Here is an 18,591-nt window from a genome sequence, read left to right as displayed (position 1 = left end):
TTGCATAGGCACATGGAAGATAATACACTGAAGGGTAAGTAGGTTAGTCTGACCTGAGAGTAAGATCAAAGCCAGCACAACATTGATGGCTGAAGGGCCTGTACTGTGATGTACTGTTCAATGTTCTGCGAAACATCCACAAAGCCTCATCATGTGACTTGAGTCAGCTGGTAACTTAAGACTTAATTCTGGTGCTCTTCAAGACTTCTTTTGCAAGAATATATTTTACAACAAAGAACAATTTGGCTTAAAATTAAATTTAAAAATAATAATTATCAGGTAAGATTCTAAAGGACCACTTATGTTCAATGAATTGGAATCCAACATAAACCTCTACCTCCAAAGAATAGCAAAACAAATCTGACTTTTCATGTTTCAACAGGAATCATAGTAAAGTACTGTACTTACTGTTCAATCCTTGGAGATAGGTACAGTTTAGGAAACACCTGAGTAGCTTCAGTATCCTCAAAACTGACAGAAAGGAGAGCAACATCTTCTCCTGGGTCTATTACTGTGTCCTGGGAGAGAGGAAACAACAAATATTGTAATTACAGGATTTTTTAAAAATCCAACTGGTTTAAGAACTGTTTCGTCCCAAATTGTTGCTCTCTCTCATGCCTGGAAGTAAACTCTGTGCTCCCAAGTAAGCTTTGAAAGATGCAGCCTGTTAATGAGTAATGAGAATTTTTCCTTGAGGAGAAATAATGTCTGCATTGCACTGTAGCTATGCCTAGTTTCGGATGGCACTGAGGTTTAAACTGAGCTCATTCTAGTGCGGCTTTGATCAGATTGCATGGTATTGAGTAAGTAAGCAGTAATGTGGAGATGGTAAGGACATGCACCTTTGCTTTTTGTAAAAAAAAAATGCCACATAGTATAAATTGGTTCTGTTTCTACTGCAGGGAAAGAAACTGAGAAACTAGCTGTTTGGCACGTGTTCAGTGATTAGGTCTATTCTATTACTATGGTTTAAATTGTATGGTTTAAATTAGTATTGGAACAGCAGGGGGAAAGTTAAGAAATAAAATAATTGATGAAGTTTTTTTTCCCCCAATTCAACTGTAGAACATAGGCGTTGCTGGCTGGCCTGAGTTGATCTTGAGAAGGTGGTGGTGAGCTGTCTCCCTGAAGCTATCCATGTGCTGTTTGGTAGACCCACAATGTCCTTAGGGAGATAATTCCAGGATTTTGGCCTGGCGACAGTGAAGGAACTTCGGTATATTTCTAAGTCAGAATGGTGACAGACTTGGAGGGGAACTTGCAGAGAGTGGTGTTCCCACATATCTGCTGCCTTTTCTCTTTCACGTGGAAGTGGACATGGGTTTGGAAGGTGCTGTCAAAGGATTTTTGATGATTTTCTGCAGAGCATCTTGTAGATAGTACACATTGCTGCTACTCAGCATCTGGAGTGTGGTGGAGGAGAGAGGGCATATTTGGATATGGTGCCAGTCAAGCTGCCTACTTTTTCCCAAATGTCTTGGAACTGACCCCATCCAGGCAAATGGGAAGCATTCAATCACAATCATACTTGTGGCATGTGTCTTGGAAATAGTGGACAGGCTTTGGGGAATCAGGGTGGCATTTTCATTTTAGGTAAATTAATCGCCGCAGTATTCCTAGCCTCTGTCCTGTTCTTGTAGCCACTATATTTATGTGGCAAGTCCAGTTGAGTTTCTGATCAATGGTAGCCTGCAGGATGTTAATAGGGGTTTAGTGATTGCGACAAAATTGAATTTCAAGGGTTAGTTTTACTTTCACTGTAGATTCTCAGTGCATGACACTTAAGTGGCACAAATGTTACTTGCAACTTGCCAACCTAAGTAGTTAACTAAAAACTACTAAGAATAGTAGGACGGGTGATGATGGCACAGCCTCAGCATGTGGGACCTTCAGGTTATCAATGCCATCCAGGGGAAAAAAGTCTGCAATAAGAGTTTGTGGCTCAGGGATCAGATCCTGAAGAAGGGCTAATGCCCGAAACGTCGATTCTCCTGTTCCCTAGATGTTGCCTGACCTGCTGCGCTTTTCCATTCCACACAGGCACCACCCTCTGCGTGAAAAAGTTGCCTCTTAGGTCCCTTTTGTATCTTTCCCCCTCACCCTATGCCCTCTAGTTCTGGACTCTCCCACCCTGGGGAAAAGACCTTGTCTATTTATCTTATCCATGTCCTTCATGATTTTATAAATCTCTCTGAGGTCACCCTTCAGCCTCCGACGCTCCTGGGAAAACAGCCCCAGACTTTTCAGCCTCTCCCTAAAGCTCAAATCCTCCAAACATTGGTAACATCCTTGTAAATCTTTTCTGACTCCTTTCAAGTTTTGCAACATCTTTCTTGTAGCAGGGAGATCAGAACTGCATGTAGTATTCCAATAGTGGCCTAACCAATGTCCTGTACAGCCGTAACATGACCTATTAACAGCACAGAGGTGGAAGGAGTGGAGAGTGTCAAGCTCCTGGGAGTGGTCATCCACAACAAGTTTTCTTGGACTAGACGCACTGGTTACAATGCCCTATAACATCTCTTCTTCCTCAGACAGCTGAGGAAATTTGGCATGACGGCGAATACCCTTGCCAACCTTTATAGGTGCGCCATCAAGAGCACCTAGATATATCACTACCTGGTATGGCAACTGTACCTTCAAGATTGGAGTCGGTTATAGAGAGCACTGAACTCGGCCCGGACAATCACAAATGCCAACTTCCCATCTATAGAATCCATCTACCAGGCCCGCTATTAAGGAAAGGCCGCCAGCATTCTCAAAGATCCATCTCACTCTGGCAATGTTTTTCTACAATCTCTTCCATTGGAGAAATGGCACAGGAGCCTGAACACACGCACCAGCCAGTTTCGCAATAGTTTCTACCCTACTGTTGTTAGAATACTGAATAGACTCTCAAACTCTTAACATTCGCCTGTACCTGTGTTTTTGTTTTGCTGCGGTTATATCTAATATTTACTATTTATGCTACTTAACTCTGTTATCTGCCTGTATTGCTCGCAAGACAAAGCTTTTCACTGTGCCTTGGTACATGTGACAATAAATTCAATTCAATTCAATTCCCAACTCCTGTTCTCAATACTCTGACCAATAAAGGAAAGCAATCCAAACGCCTTCTTCACTATCCTATCTACGTGCGACTCTACTTTCAAGGAGCTATGAACCTGCACTCCAAGGTCTCTTTGTTCAGCAACACTCTCTAGGACCTTACCATGAAGTACACAAGTCCTGCTAAGATTTGCTTTCTCAAAATGCAGCACCTCTAAATTAAACTCCTTCTGCCATTCCCCAGCTCATTGGCCCATCTGATCAAGATCCCGTTGTAATCAGGAGGTAACCTTCACTAACCACTACTTCTCCAATTTTGGTGTCATTTGCAAACTTACTAACTATATCTCTTATGCTCACATCCAAATCATTTATATAAATGATGAAAAGTAGTGGACTCAGCACTAATCGTTGAGGCACTCCACTCGTCACAGGCCTCCAGTCTGAAAAACAACCCTCCACTACCACCCTCTGTCTTCTACCTTTGAGCCAGTTCTGTGTCCAAATGGCTAGTTTTCCCTGTATTCCATGAGATCTAACCTTGCTAACCAGTATTCCATGGGGAACCTTGTCGAACACCTTACTGAAGTCCACATGATCACATCTACTGCTTTGCCCTCCAATCTTCTTTGTTACTTCTTCAAAAACCTCAATCAAGTTTGAGAGACATGATTTCCCACACACAAAGTCATGTTGACTATCCCTAATCAGTCCTTGCCTTTCCAAATACATGTACATCAGGCAAAATAAGGCGGAAGGAGAAGGGCCAAGACAAGTAAGTGTCTTACTCAAACTTAAGTAAGTGCAATTATGAGGGCTTAAAAGCAAGGCTAGCTAAAGGGAACTGGCAAATTTGATTAAGGGATAGGTTAATAGAGATGCAGACATTAAGGGGATATTTCAGAATGCACAGAATTGATACACTTCAACAAATAAAAAAAAATCATGAAGGGAAGCAATTACCATCCTTGGTTAATGAAAAAGATAAAAGACAATATCAAACTTGAAGAAAAAGTATATACTGCTACATCAAACATACCCAGTGACATAGAACATTACAGCGCAGTACAGGCCCTTCAGCCCTCGATGTTGCATCAATCTGTCGAACCAATCTGAAGTCCATCTGTCCTACACTATTCTAATTTCATTGACAGAGCATCTGAAACCCCTGGGGTAGAAAATATGTAATATTCACAATTGGAGGAGTAAATAAATTTCTCCTCATGTCAGTCCTAAATGCCTAAGTATAAGATAGGTTAACAGGCCAGAAGATATGCTGCAGGGATCAGTGCTGGGGTCTCAACATTTTACAGTTTTTATAAATGTTTTGGATGAAGGTATTAAATGCATAATTGGTAAATTGACACAAATATAGGTGGGAACACAAGTCATGAAGAGGATGCAATGAGTCTACAAAGGGATATGAATAGGTTACATGAACTGCTTGGTTTCATTTTCTTTTGTTCATTCCTGGATTGTGGGCATCACTAGGAATTTAGGAACTTATTGCTCATGAGAAGATGCCTTCTTCAATTTTGATAGCTTGCAAGGGCATTGCCATAGGGAGGCTTAGAACCAAGGGATACAACTTCAAAATAAGGGGAAGAGAACTCAGGACTGACATTAGGAGTAATTTATTTACTCAGAGTTATGAATTTTCCAAAGTCTCTGCCCCAGGGGTCTGTGGATGCTCAGTATGTTTAAAGCTAAAATTAAACCAGAAAATGCTGAAGAAACTCAGTAGGTTTTGCAGAAACTGTAGAGAAAGGGGTTAACTTCTTGAGTTGGCTGACTATTATGGAAAATAAAGAACATGAAAGCATGGGAAGGGTTAAAGCATGAAGACCAATGAAAAGCAATCTGTGTTCTGTGGAAGGCAGGATGGGTTAACCATAGTGGAACATTCTTACACCAAATAGCAGAGTAAGGTTAAGGTTGAAAGGTCACTATGGCGAGATGAGATAACACAAGTAATAAAGCAAGTTTCTCTGTTAAGTGTTAATATGACAGGATTGGGACAATAAATATTCAGGTCATGACATTAAAATATCTAATTAGTAGTAGAGTCAGCTTGAGACAGGAGACTATTGTAACAGATGGAATAGATATATATGTATCATGTCAGGTTAGTCTGGAATTGAAGATCACTGTAGCAGAGTTAGCAATAAATATCTAACCATGACATTAGAATAACATTAAGTAGAATGTACAACTAAAGAGATAATGGGAATTAACATCACTGGTTTATTGTGGAGCTAGAGTGAGATACTTTAATTAATACAGTTGGACATGCTGATAAGCTAACAGAGACACGATAAAAAAAATAAAATCCACGGACCTGAGGTTCAGGGGCATTCAAGAATCTGCTTTCTCAGTGTCATGGTTTTTTGTTTGCAAATAAAAGACCTACTTCTTGAAGAACTCTGTCTCCAAGTGGTTCTCTATATTTTCTCCACAACACTATTTCTCAGAATTGCTTTAGAGTTCTAAAGGAGTGTCATGCTGCATTTAAAATGTCAACACTATTTCGCTTCTCAGAGATGCTGCGAAACCTGCTTAATTTCTACAGTACCTTAGTTTCAGATCTTCAGTACCTTGTTTACATTTTACTGTTTAGAGATTGACAGATTTCTAACTCTTGCTGATGTGAAGGGACATGAGTATAGTATGCAAAAAAGACATTGAAGTGGATAATCAGTTAAGACTGCATAAAATGATAATGCAGATACGACAGCCTACTCCCCCTCCTATGTTTCAAAGGGCAGTTAAAGGTGAACAACATTGCCATAGATCTGCAGTCCTATATAGGCTAAACTGCAGAATCATTCTTTAAAAAGACATCCATGAATTAGATGTCTATTTTACAACAATCTGAGAGTTCATGGTTTCAATGATGATAATATCTTTTGTTTCAGATTTTGTTTAAGTCGCGGGATCAGCTGATTGAGCTTGTACCTCTGGATAAACACCATGCACCACTCCCAAAATAAATATGACACAAACAGATGCATTCAACATTATGGTCAGCTGTACTTTCTATCTACCTTCCTTCCTTACCGATGAAGAAAATACTACAGAGTAGCAAACAGAAGCATCCACTTCGCAATCCTCTCATTATCAATTTGAAATGTTATCCGCAGATTTCGCTTTCCGCAGATGCGGCTTTTGTGTCTACAGCACCTTCTGCTTTAATCTTTAACTGCACTTGGATACTAAGAGTATAGTATGCACATTAAGATAGAAGGTCAACAAGACTGTACATCTACAGTAATGGGCTGATTTTGTTTGGTGTGGTAGTGAAGGGGAGATATTGTGTGTAATATGTGTTTCAAAGAAGGCCACCCTGCAGCAATGTGGGAAACCATAACAAGCTAAGGGTCAGACTTCTTTGCTCCAATGAAAGGAAGTCTTGCCCTTGAAATGCTCCCGTCCAAACAAACTGGTAAGTGCAGATTACTCTACTACATTCCTGACTTAGGCCTTTGTGTGCGCAAGTAAATCTCTAGGAAATCAGGAGATGGTTCAGTCTATACCAAAAGTCCCAACATTATTTTGCTCCTCATGCACTTATTCCAGATAAGCAATTGATCAATAGTAACTCACAGGACGTTAATACAGTCGGTTTTGATATAACACAATAGTTCCGTTCTTGTGCGATCGTGCGTTATAAGAAAATCGCGCAATAGCCATGCCATTTAAATTAAAGGGACCGAAATCACGTTATAGCCAGTACAGGTAAGGAAAGTTCACATTCTACAAGTAGCAGTCTAAATTCTTCAATCGTGCTAAAGCCAATTCGCGTAGAAGAAACACGTATTATAGAGGAACTGACTGTACTGGAGGTTTCAACATTTGCAATGTCATTGAACGTATGAAGAAATAGGATGATGGTGATAGTTTTGAAGCTGGTGGGGACTTCAGAACATTCCATGGAAAGCGATCAGTCTGGGTGCAGTCCCCACTCATGCATTCAGATCCAAACTGGCAGGAGTATTGGCTGACATTAGATTAGATTAGATTAGATTACTTTACAGTGTGGAAACAGGCCCTTCGGCCCAACAAGTCCACACCGACCCGCCGAAGCGCAAATCACCCATACCCCTACATTTACCCCTTACCTAACATTACGGACAATTTTAACATGGCCAATTCACCTAACCTGCACATCTTTGTGACTGTGGGAGGAAACCGGAGCACCCGGAGGAAACCCACGCAGACACGGGGAGAATGTGCAAACTCCACACAGTCAGTCGCCTGAGGCGGGAATTGAACCCGGGTCTCTGGCGCTGCGAGGCAGCAGTGCTAACCACTGTGCCACCGTGCCGCCCACAATTTGGACGGCACGGTGGCACAGTGGTTAGCATTGCTGCCTCGCAGCGCCAGAGATCCGGGTTCAATTCCCACCTCAGGCGACTGACTGTGTGGAGTTTGCACATTCTCCCCGTGTCTGCGTGGGTTTCCTCCGGGTGCTCCGGTTTCCTCCCACAGTCCAAAGATGTGTAGGGTCAGGTGAATTGGCCATGCTAAATTGCCCGTAGTATTAGGTAAGGGGTAAATGTAGGGGTATGGGTGGGTTGCGGTTCGGTGTGGACATCTTTAACCTCTTCTTACTATGATCTGACGTTCCCACCAGCTTCAAGAAGATCACCATCATCCCAGTGCCAAAGAAAAATCATGCAGCATGCCTCAATGACTACCACCTGATGGCTCTGACCTTCAGAATTATGAAGTGCTTCCAGAGGCTAGTAATGGGACACCACTTGAGGCAACATGATTGTGTTGATCATTTGCAACAGGTCCACAGTATATGTCATCTGCCTGGTGCTACCTCTGTTAGGCTCCTAATTATCAACGACAGCTCCACCTTCAATACCACAATTCCAAACAAACTCAACTCTAAACTCAGAGAACTACGTCTTGAGGTTACCCACATAACCACTCCTTATACGCTCATGGCCCCAACTCAATTTAGAAGTTTGCTGACAGCACCACCATTGTAGGTCAGACAATGATGTGACAGAGTATAGAAAAGAGACTGAGTGCTTAGTGGCATGGTATAAAGACACCAATCTCTCCATTAACACTGGCAAAACCAAGGAGCTGGCCATTGACTTCAGGAAGCAGAGTGGAGGGCATGCTTCTGTCTGCATGAATGGTGCTTAGGTGGAGATGGTCAAGTGTCAAGTTCCTGGAAGTGACGATTACCAACAATCCCGTCCTGGTCCATCCATGCTGATGTGAGGGTCAAGGAAGCATAACAATGCCTCTGCTGCCTCAGGAGGCTAAGGAATAGCCTCCTGAGGAAGTCCACAAAGACACTTTCCATTTTTTATAGATGCACTACAGAAAGCATCCCATCTGATTGCATCACAGCATGGTACTACAATTGGTCTGCCCAAGACCTCAAGAAGCTACAGAGAGTTGTGAACACACCCCAGTCAATCAGGGAAACCAGCCTTCCATCCATTGACTCAGTCTACACTTTCCGCTCCTCAGGAAACCAACATAATCAAAACCACTCCAACTCTGGTTATATTCTCTTCCACCCTCTTCCATTGAGCAGAAGATATAACACTTTGAATACACATATAGATTCAAGAACAGCTTCTTTCCCACTGTTATGAGATGTCTGAATGGACCCCTCAAATGTTAATGCTGATCTCTCTCCCTCTGCACCTTCTCTGTGGCTATAACACTGTATTCTGCACTCTGTTCTGCTACCTGATGCACTTTGTATGGTATGATCTGCCTGTATAGCATTCAAAACAAGAACTTTTCACTATATTTCAGTACATGTGACAATAATTACTCAAATCAAATCAAATCACTCCAACAACATGTTAATGTCCTATTAGAGTTCCACACTGTGCTCCTCAGTTTACAATTCGTTCAAAGTTTGCAGGTGACACTAAATTATCCCTGGATCAGTAATCCAGAGATTCAGGCTAATGTTCTAGGGCTGGAGATTGGTATTTGTGATGCTGGGGAGATCGAGCCAGGGCTCCACCATAATTGAGGATGGGGATACTTGTGGATGCTCCAGCTCCAGTCAAAATCATTTCATAGTCCATGACCATTCACAACTAGATGAGGCAAATCTCCAGAACCTCATCTGATCTGCTAGCCCTGTATATTGCATATTATTCTGCTGTTTGGCATTAAATTTAATCCTGTTTTAGCCTCACCAGGTTGATGACTCATTGTTAGGTATGCCTGGAGCTGCTTCTTCTGGCATGTCCTCCTCCACTCTTTGTCAGAGTTGAGCTCCCAGCTTGAAGTTTATGATTGAGTGAGGATTCGGCCATTGGATTACTAAATTCTGCTGCTGATGCTGATGGTCTAATGCACCATAACTATGCCCAGGTTTGAGTTGCTAGATCTGTGTGAAGTCTGCCTCATTTAGTGTGGTGCTGGTGTCATCAACATAATTACGGGTATCCTCGATGTGAAAATGAAGTCCTAACTCCACAATGACTGAGCAGTGGTCCCTCCTAATAAGTGTGTCATTGGCATCTGTGTAAGATAGATTGCTGATGACAAGGCAAAGTAGATTTTTTCCCTCTTGGTTCCTTCACCATCTGCTATGGTCCCACTTGGGCAGCTATATCTTTCAGAGCTCGGACAGGTGATTCAGTCGTGGTGCCACCAAGCCACTTTTGCTGAAAAACCAAAATAACTGCAGAAATCAGAAACAAAAACAGAAATTGCTTGAAGAACTCAGCAGGTCTGGCAACATCGGTCGTGAGAAAACAGAGTTAACATTTCAGGTCCAGTTGACCCTTCCTCAGAACACCCCTGTTGGTGATGGGCGATAAAGTATTTTCTATTACATTACCCTCAGTATTTTTTCCAATTGGCATTTGAAGAAGTAACAAAGAGGATTGATGACGGCAGAGCAGTAGATGTGATCTATATGGACTTCAGTAAGGCATTCAACAAGGTTCCTCATGGGAGGCTGGTTAGCAAGGTTAGATCTCATGGAATACAAGGAGAATTAGCCATTTGGATACAGAACTGGCTTGAAGGTTGAAGACAGAGGGTGTGGAGAAGAGTTGCTTTTCAGACTGGAGGTCTGTGACCAGTGGATTGCCACAAGGATCGGAGATGGATCCACTACTTTTCGGCATTTATATATAAATGATTTGGATGTGAACATAGGAGGTACAATTAGTAAGTTTGCAGATGACACCAAAATTGGAGGTGTAGTGGACAGCGAAAGAGATTGCCTCAGAGTAGAACAGGATCTTGATCAGATGGGCCAATGGGCTGAGGAGTGGCAGATGGAGTTTAATTTAGATAAATGCAAGGTGCTGCATTTTGGAAAAGCAAATCAAAGCAGGACTTATACACTTCATGGTAAGGTCCTGAGGAGTGGTGCGTAACAAAGAGACCTTAGACTGCAGGTTCACAGTTCCTTGAAAATCGAGTCACTGGTAGGTAGGATAGTGAAGAAGTCGTTTGGTATGCTTTCCTTTATTGGTCAGAGTATTGAGTACAGGAGTTGGGAGGTCATGTTGCGGCTAGACAGGACTTTGGTTAGCCTACCTTTGGAATATCGCATGCAATTCTGGTCTCTTTCCTATCGAATGAATGTTGTGAAACATGTAAGGGTTTAGAAAAGATTTACAAGGATGTTGCCAGGGCTGGAGGTTTTGAGCTAGAGGGAGAGGCTTAAAAGGTTGGGGCTGTTTTGCCTGGAGCGTCAGAGGCTGAGGGATGACCTTATAGAAGTTTATAAAATCATGAGAGGCCTGGATAAGATAAATAGACAAGGTCTTTTCCCTGGGGTGGGGGAGCCCAGAACGAGAGGCCATAGGTTTAGGGTGAGAGGGGAAAGATATAAAAGAGACCAAAGGTTTTCACGCAAAGGGTGGTGCGTGGACAGAATGAGCTGCCAGAGGAAGTGGAGGATTAATTTAGATTAGATTCCCTACAGTGTGGGAGCAGGCCCTTCGGCCCAACAAGTCCACACCGACCCTCCGAAGAGCAACCCACCCAGACCCATTCCCCTACATTTACCCCTGTACCTAACACTACAGGCAATTTAGCATGGCTAATTCACCTGACCGGCACATCTTTGGACTGTGGGAGGAAACCGGAGCACTCGGAGGAAACTCATGCAGACACGGGGAGAATGTGCAAGCTCCACACAGTTGCTCGATGCAGGAATTGAACCCAGATCCCTGGTGCTGTGAAGCAGTAGTGCTAACCACTGAGCCACCATGCCACCGCTAAACTATTGTACAGAGTGTGGGCCGGTACAATTACAGCATTTAAAAGGCATCTGGATGGGTATATGAATAGAAAGGGTTGAGAGAGATATGGGCCAAGTGCTGGCAAATGGGAGTAGATTAGGTTCGGATATCTGGTCAACATGGAGGAGTTGAGTCGAAGGGTCTATTCTCTATGACTTGGGAAAATACTGATTCATCAGCCAGTGTTAGCGATGGGCAGGAGGTTGCAATCATCAAGAGGTTTCTTTCTGCACGTTTGACCTGATGCCGAGTTAACTCATGGGGGTTGAAGTCAATGTTGAGGAATCCTAAAGCCACCCTTTCTTCACTCTACACCACTGCGTCGCCACTTCTGCTGGGGCTGTCCTGCCAATGGGACAGGTCATGCCTAGGGATGGTGGCAGTCATACTCTTGCAATCTATACCTTACAAAAAAATGGTACTTGACTAGTCTTTGGTACAGCTCATGTAATTTTGGCACAAGCCCACAAATTTTGGTAGATTTGACACAACTGATTTTACTATGTCATTTCCAGCACCTATGTCAATCCTGAGTGGTCCATCCAGGTTTGTTCCTTGCCTTAGATTATTATAGTTAGGTTCTTGATTAGTAAGGGAATCAAGGGTTATGGGGAGAAGAAAGGAGAATGAGGTTGAGAAACATTAGCAATGATAAAACAGAGGAGCAAACTTGATCGACTAAATGGCCTAAATCTGCTCCTATATCTTGTGGAGAAAGTGAGGATTGGTGATGGAATTACTGATGAAGGGCTTGTACCCGAAACGTAGTCAGTCCTGCTCCTGTGATGCTGCATGACCTGCTGTGCCTTTGCAGTGCCATACTGTGCGACTCCTAATGCTTTGATTTAACGGTTGTGCCTTTCCAGTTCCAAACTTTTTGACTCCTATTGCTTTGATTTAACTGAATGGCCGGCAAGGCCATTTCAGAGGGTAGTTAAGTGTCAACAACATTGTAGAAGATATGGGCAGTTTTCCCTGATATCCTGGTTAATATTTACCCCTCAACCAATGTCAAAACAAACCGATTATCTGGTCATCATATTGTTGTTTGTAGGAGTTTACTGTGCACATTGTGGCTGCAAATTTCTGACATTACCAGTAACCACACTTCAATAAATACTTCATAGGCTGTTAAGTGCTTTGAGATATCAGGCAATCATGAACAGTATTACGCAAATGCAAGTTTCCTTTATCCTTTGACCTTGTCTTTGAGCGCCACTTCTTTCACTACTTGACGTCCATTCTTCTTTCTAGAAAAGACTCCTTACTGTGTTAAATGTGCTACACCAATGGAAACTGTGTTGAAACAAAAAGCTTTTTCATCTACTACCCTGTACTTAAAGGTCTTTTTGTCACTTCAATTTGTTTGAAAATACCTGTTAGTGAGTGAATGACAGCTAAGTTGCATAAGCATAACTTTAATTCATGAATGCAGTATTCAATTCATTTAAATGAAAACATGGAGATTTACTAGAAAATAATTTCATTTTCTTATTCAATATATTTAATCAACTCTTCAACTGTGTGGGCTGCATGGATTCCTTGACAGTTATTTTGTTCAGTTGGATTTACTTGTACTTCAATTCTTGCCAAAAGAGACACAGAGTACGTTTGTAATTTATTATGAACCCAGTGATGCATAAATGAAAGAGCAACGGATTTACTGTTTGTACTACATCTGGACTTCAAAACTAAACACCAGCATGTGTATTCATCGATAATTGGTTTTCAATAACATATGCTGGACTCATATTCATGGTTCCTGTGGTTTGAAGCCGGTTATTTTGTGATGGAAGAAGTATATAAAACACTTAAAAGCCTGTATCATTATTTCTTACATTATTTTTAAAGCATGTCACTGTTCTGCTGTCAGTAATTCCCCTTTTCACAAAGGCAACTAAAAATGAAGGTTGTCAGAAGCAGAGTATGTAAAAGAAAATGTCTTGCCAAGAATGTAAATAAAAGTAATTTAAGAAACATATGCAATTGTGTGGTGAACTGACAACTTTGATCAGTATCATACAGCTTTCACAGCAGGGTACATTATGACAGATTTAAACACAGATAATATGAAATCGATTCGATTGAAATTTGATCTTCAGTATATTCAAGGATTAACTACTAAAGAAACTCTTGGTGACATTTGTTCTTTGCTGTTTGCATTTCAAATGTGAAACCAAAATATTGTGACTGGTTGTTGTATGAAAATAGTTTCACTTTTGTTTAAAAACTCTTGGAAGGGGTGACAAGTTCCTCAAACTTTCCATAGATTTTTAAAATTATGCCTTATTGACAGCAGTTCAATTCCTCAGAGTTAATGGTTATTATTGGGTTTAAATAACAAATTTAATTCACATGACATAACAATCATTTTTAAAATTCAAGTTAAACCTGATGAACACGTTTTCATTGCTCAAATGTTCATTTAATAAAATCACTGAAAATATATAAAGAATGTATTTACTATCTTTTCAAAGAGAACACAGAAGAATTTTATTCCTGTAATTGGCAAAAATAACATAATTCATGGAAATGAAAATATAAGCAATGTATCAGAACCTAAAAAGAATGGACAAAAATATTGGGACTGTTATTTTCGGTGAGATGCTATTAAAGAAGTGAGCCTAAATGTTGAAAAGGCAAAGTTAGCAATAGTTGCTAACCAATGTGGTGTGAGAGACATTTATTTGGTTGGCTGCAGCCTCTGCAGTGCTGCTTTGTACCAGCATGACTGATCAACAGTTGCATCATTTGTTTTGACTATATTTGGCACAAGCATATGAATAAGTGTGATTGAAGGATAATACTAGGAGGGATCCAAAGATATATTCATTCCAAGTGACTTTTCCACAAACATTAAACAGAAGATTTGGATTTGGATGGTTTAACAACTCTGAATTAAGATTAAGTGACTTATTTGGTGCTTTAAGATTATTCTGAAAAAGCATTGGAGAGTGGGAATCATTGATCAGTCAGCAGATATGTTACAGCATCTAACAGCAACTTGAGAAACTCAAATAATCTTTCAATTTGGCTTCCATTTGAAAAACACTTCTTGAGTTTGTGATTACACCACAGTTTCAGAAAAAAATAATGTCTTTTTACAATTATTATGTGAAGACTAACAAACCAATTATCTGTATTTTACATTCCCTAAAAACACTTGCCTCCTTCCCAGCAAACAGGGATGAGAGTGGCTGAACATGAAAAGGGCAGAAAATTCTGTGGCAAGGAACTATACTTCAACTATAACACAAAGCTGCAAAGTCACTACAACATGAGGGAGCAGAAAACTAGTGCACCTTTTAAATCATCAGTGGTGAATTGCAAATGCTTTTAGGTCATGTCAAACTTGTGGAATTGCAAAGGTATCAGAAATAAATGCAGTTGGATACTTTCTTGGTAACTAATTCTGACAGCCATCTGATCTGGCTCGGATGCTTTGAGTGCTGGAAATCTCTTCCTAAAAATCAAATTTTGTTTGTGTTTCATAGTTAACTTCAAGTTACTATTTAAATTCTATATTTCATCTTGAGAGCAACTGAACTTAATAAATATTCTAGGTAAAGATTTTTTTTTATACCTGGGGCTTAATCAACTCAAAGCCAAGAAATGGAGGCATGTCAATGTGACTTGGCACTAAATGTGACTTTGAACAAAATGCTGGGAGTAGGCTAAGTAAGGGAGTCACAGAAAGTGGCAACGGTGGTGCTCCTTTGCTTTCGTTTAACCTTTTCAGTCTTAGGTACGAATGGTGATTCAACTACAAAGGAAAAACCTGATTATTTAGTGAGCACTTGGCAATTGTCTCAGGTCTGTTCTTCTTCTAATTTTTAAAACAGGACAGGGAGTGATGTTAAAGTTTAAAAATGAATAATGAAATAAAATAATTAACTAAAGCATATTAAGAACGGCCGAAAGGTATCATGTCATAGTAGGAGCTGCTGAATGCCAGTCTGATCTGGGACAAGAACACTTTGTGGGGAAAGTTAGCTGGAAACTTCTCATTTGATCAGTGGTTAGGGGCTGGAGCACGTAGCTTCAACTGAAGTAGGGAATCCATTGGACAGGAGGTTTTGTAACTGTCCAACTGGTGTTCATCCTTTCGGCATCTTTGAACAAGAGGAAGGGCTGCTGGGGTGGATGGCATAACTGGCCATGGCACCATGGAACAACAATCAAGTGGAAGGTGTGGAGGGTCAAAAGTAGGGGAGTGCAAAGCAAGTAGGTTTACACTGTTCTCTGCAACAAAATGTAAAGTCCAGCAGGTACTGTCTGGCTAGGATTTGAGTCTTCTGTTCAGGGCTGAATAGTAACTTACAATGGGATGGGGAGGATCCAGTCATTGTAGTTCAATAACATAGGCAAGGAAGAGGTTCTACACAGTCAGTTTGATAAGCTGAGCACCAAATTAAGAAACAGAAACTCAAAGGAAATGAGGGAAGGAATAGTGGCCCAGCAGTCAGTGGACTTCTAATCTAGAGCTCCAGGCTAATGATCTGGTAACATGGTTTCAAATTCCACTATGGCAGATGGTGAAATGTGATTTCAATTAAAAACTTTGTCTGATCATGACCAGGTAACCACTTTTGATTGTTTAAAAATCCATCTGGTTATAGAGTCAGAATCATACAGCACAGAAACAGACCCTTCAATCCAACTGATCCATGCTGACCAAGTTTCCCAACCTAAACTAGTCCTATTTGCCTGCATTTGGCCCATATCCCCCTAAACCTTTCCTATTCATGTACCTGTCCAAACATCTTTTAAATGCTGTAATTGTACCTGCTGCCCCTTACCACAACCTCTGACAGTTCATTTCACATATGAACCACACTGTGAAAAAGTTGCCACTCATGTCCCTTTTAAATTTTTATCCTCTCACTAGTTTTGGACTCCCCTATCCTAGTGAAATGACTTTGATATTCACCTTATCCACTCTGTGTTCATGAATGTGCCTTTAAAAAATCCACTATGTTTACCTGGTGTGGCCTATATGTGGCTCTTTTGTAGTTGATTCTTAACTGTTCTCTGGGCAACTAGGGATGGGTAATAAATGTTGGCCTAGGCAGTGACCCCCACATTCCATGAACAAATTTTAAAAACTCTGGATTATTACTGCAGTCAAATGCTAACCAAGAATACATGATGTTACCACTCATCAGGAGATAAATTAAATGTCAGATAATTCCAAGATGTATCGAAGATACTTGACAATTATTTCATCATAAGAACGAAGAAATTTCTTTAAAGGCAAGATTTAACAAAAGAATGCAGCATACAGTCATAATCCCAGATGATTTCATGAATGATCATATAGAACCATGGAAAATAGGAACATGAGTGGGCCATTCGGTCCATTGAGCCTGCTCCACCATTCAAAATGATTATGACTGATGATCCAACTCAGTAGTCTGTTTCTGCTTTTGCCCCATATCCAGTAATCTCTTTAAACCCAAGAACTATATCTAGCTCCTTCTTGAAAACATTCATTGTTTTGACTTCAGTCGCTTTCTGTGGTAGTGAACACCACAGGCTCAGGGTGAAGAAATTTCTCCTCATCTCAGTCTACTCCAAATCCTGACACTGTTGCCCTTGGTTCTAGACTCCATGGTGTTTTAAAAAATTCTCAAGGTCAGGTTCGTAGGAGAGTAGTCTGACACAGAACAAACGACCAAGAGGCGAGTCTGCTAGAATATGAGCATTTTATTCCCCGCAGCGTCGCCACAACCAGGTCTCATACTTACAACGGGTCTGGCTTATACTCACTCTACATGTTACCGGAACTGGGAGCCGTCAGTTCTCGTAGAGCGGTTGCCAACAACCCACGCTCGGCGGTTAAACGTAACCCCGGAGCAGACTCACCGAACTGGAGACTTTTCCAGCTGATATACTCTTTTCCAGATATAAACATTCATGTGAACAGCAGAGCAAGGCTAAAAAACACATTCCATTCTGGTTACATACAGATAAGAAGATTCACACGGGGAGGTGTGTAATAAGATTCACACGGGACTAAGCAACACCTCCATTCCGGTTAGATTCACACATGTATTGGGACATAATTTTTAACCGTTTCACCACACATGGTCATAAGAAACGTCCTTCCTATGTAATCCTCTTAGAATTGTTAAGGTTTCTATGAGACCCCTGATCCAGTCCCTCTTCATATGCCAATTTGCCATCCAGAAATCAGTATGGTAAACCTTCTTTGCACTCCCTCCATAGCCAGAATGTCCTTCCCCTGATAAGGAGACCAAAACTGCGCACAATATTCCAGATGTGTTCTCACCAGGACTCTATATAATTGCAGCAGGCTAGTAATGAAAAGTGGCTATGGCGACTTAAAGTCAGTATTAAAAAGAGACCAGATTGTTTTAAGTATCAATGCTGAATCTTTGATAGATTAAATAAAGTCCAAAGAAGATGACATTAAAAATGACATTCAGATGATAAGAGAAACAGAGGTCCAGAAACCAGACAGATCAATTCTAAAGAGCAGATGATAAAATGTTGCATGGATGACCTGTAAAATCTATTAATTTCTCAAGATGCAAAAACACAACAGATACCCAAACAGCCAATGTTAGCAGAAACACCAAATACTAAAATGCCTTGTCAATGCTATGACTAAACAAAACTCATAGGCATGAACAGTGCTCAACATTCAAAACTGCATGCTTGTATTCTAAGAAAGTAGGTCAGTTTCAGAAAATAAACCAAAACAGGACACAGCTACAGAAAAGCAAAAGACCAAAACACTACCCACATAAGGAGATAAATGAGGTAGAACTGTCTCCAGTTGAAGGCAAAACCACAAAAGTTTTTTTTCCAGGGGAAATCAGTGGCACAGATCAAATATCTTAGCATGCAAACCCTGACATCTTTGGCATCGCATAAATTTCATGTTAAACACGAGTCTAAGTGTCACAGTACTGTCAAATAGAGAGTCTTGTTTGACAAAACACTGTTTACAGCTGACCAAAATTCTGCTATGAGATCTAGAAGGCATCACACTTAACAACAAATGTATGTTCTAAGCAGCTCTCCAGTACAAGGGCAGCAAGTACAAGAAAACTTCAAACAAAAGCAAAACAATGTGGATGCTGGAAATCTAAAACACAAACAAAATGGTGGAGAAACTCAGTAAGTCCTGCGCGTGTAGAGATACAAGAAAAGTTAATTTTTTGATTCCTTTATGACTTCTTCAGAATGAGGAAACCTTTATGTACTTTAAAATCAAGATAAGAAGGACATCCTTGAACTCAATCTTATTCAAAAGACGCAG

The 18,591-nt window shown here is 40.9% G+C and overlaps 2 protein-coding genes across 7 annotated transcripts in view; one reads left to right on the top strand and one right to left on the bottom strand.

Annotated features, from left to right (window-relative positions):
• The window catches only part of babam2 (BRISC and BRCA1 A complex member 2), a 213,064-nt gene that overhangs the window by 99,391 nt on the left and 95,082 nt on the right, over positions 1–18,591 (bottom strand). For all 4 annotated transcript variants that reach the window (XM_043687222.2, XM_043687226.2, XM_043687224.2 and 1 more), the window contains exon 7: positions 409–518. In XM_043687222.2, the coding sequence (XP_043543157.1) occupies positions 409–518 (110 nt within the window). The remainder of the gene's footprint in view (positions 1–408; positions 519–18,591) is intronic.
• LOC148151350 (uncharacterized) overlaps positions 1–18,591 on the top strand; it is a 187,918-nt gene that overhangs the window by 95,491 nt on the left and 73,836 nt on the right. For 2 of the 3 annotated variants that reach the window (XR_015754522.1, XM_087983540.1), the window contains one exon: positions 2,535–3,044. The exons of the other annotated variant lie outside the window; for it this stretch is intronic. The gene's annotated coding sequence lies outside the window, so the exon portion shown is untranslated. Of the gene's footprint in view, positions 1–2,534; positions 3,045–18,591 lie in introns of those variants that run through there. 3 annotated transcript variants of the gene reach the window in all.

The sequence above is a fragment of the Chiloscyllium plagiosum genome, unplaced genomic scaffold, assembly GCF_037043375.1.
Source record: "Chiloscyllium plagiosum isolate Xiang-an unplaced genomic scaffold, Cpla_swu_hap1 HiC_scaffold_3, whole genome shotgun sequence".
Taxonomy (NCBI): domain Eukaryota; kingdom Metazoa; phylum Chordata; class Chondrichthyes; order Orectolobiformes; family Hemiscylliidae; genus Chiloscyllium; species Chiloscyllium plagiosum.
The sequence above is the reverse complement of the archived record's forward strand: the minus strand, read 5'-3'. Positions and strand labels throughout refer to the sequence as shown.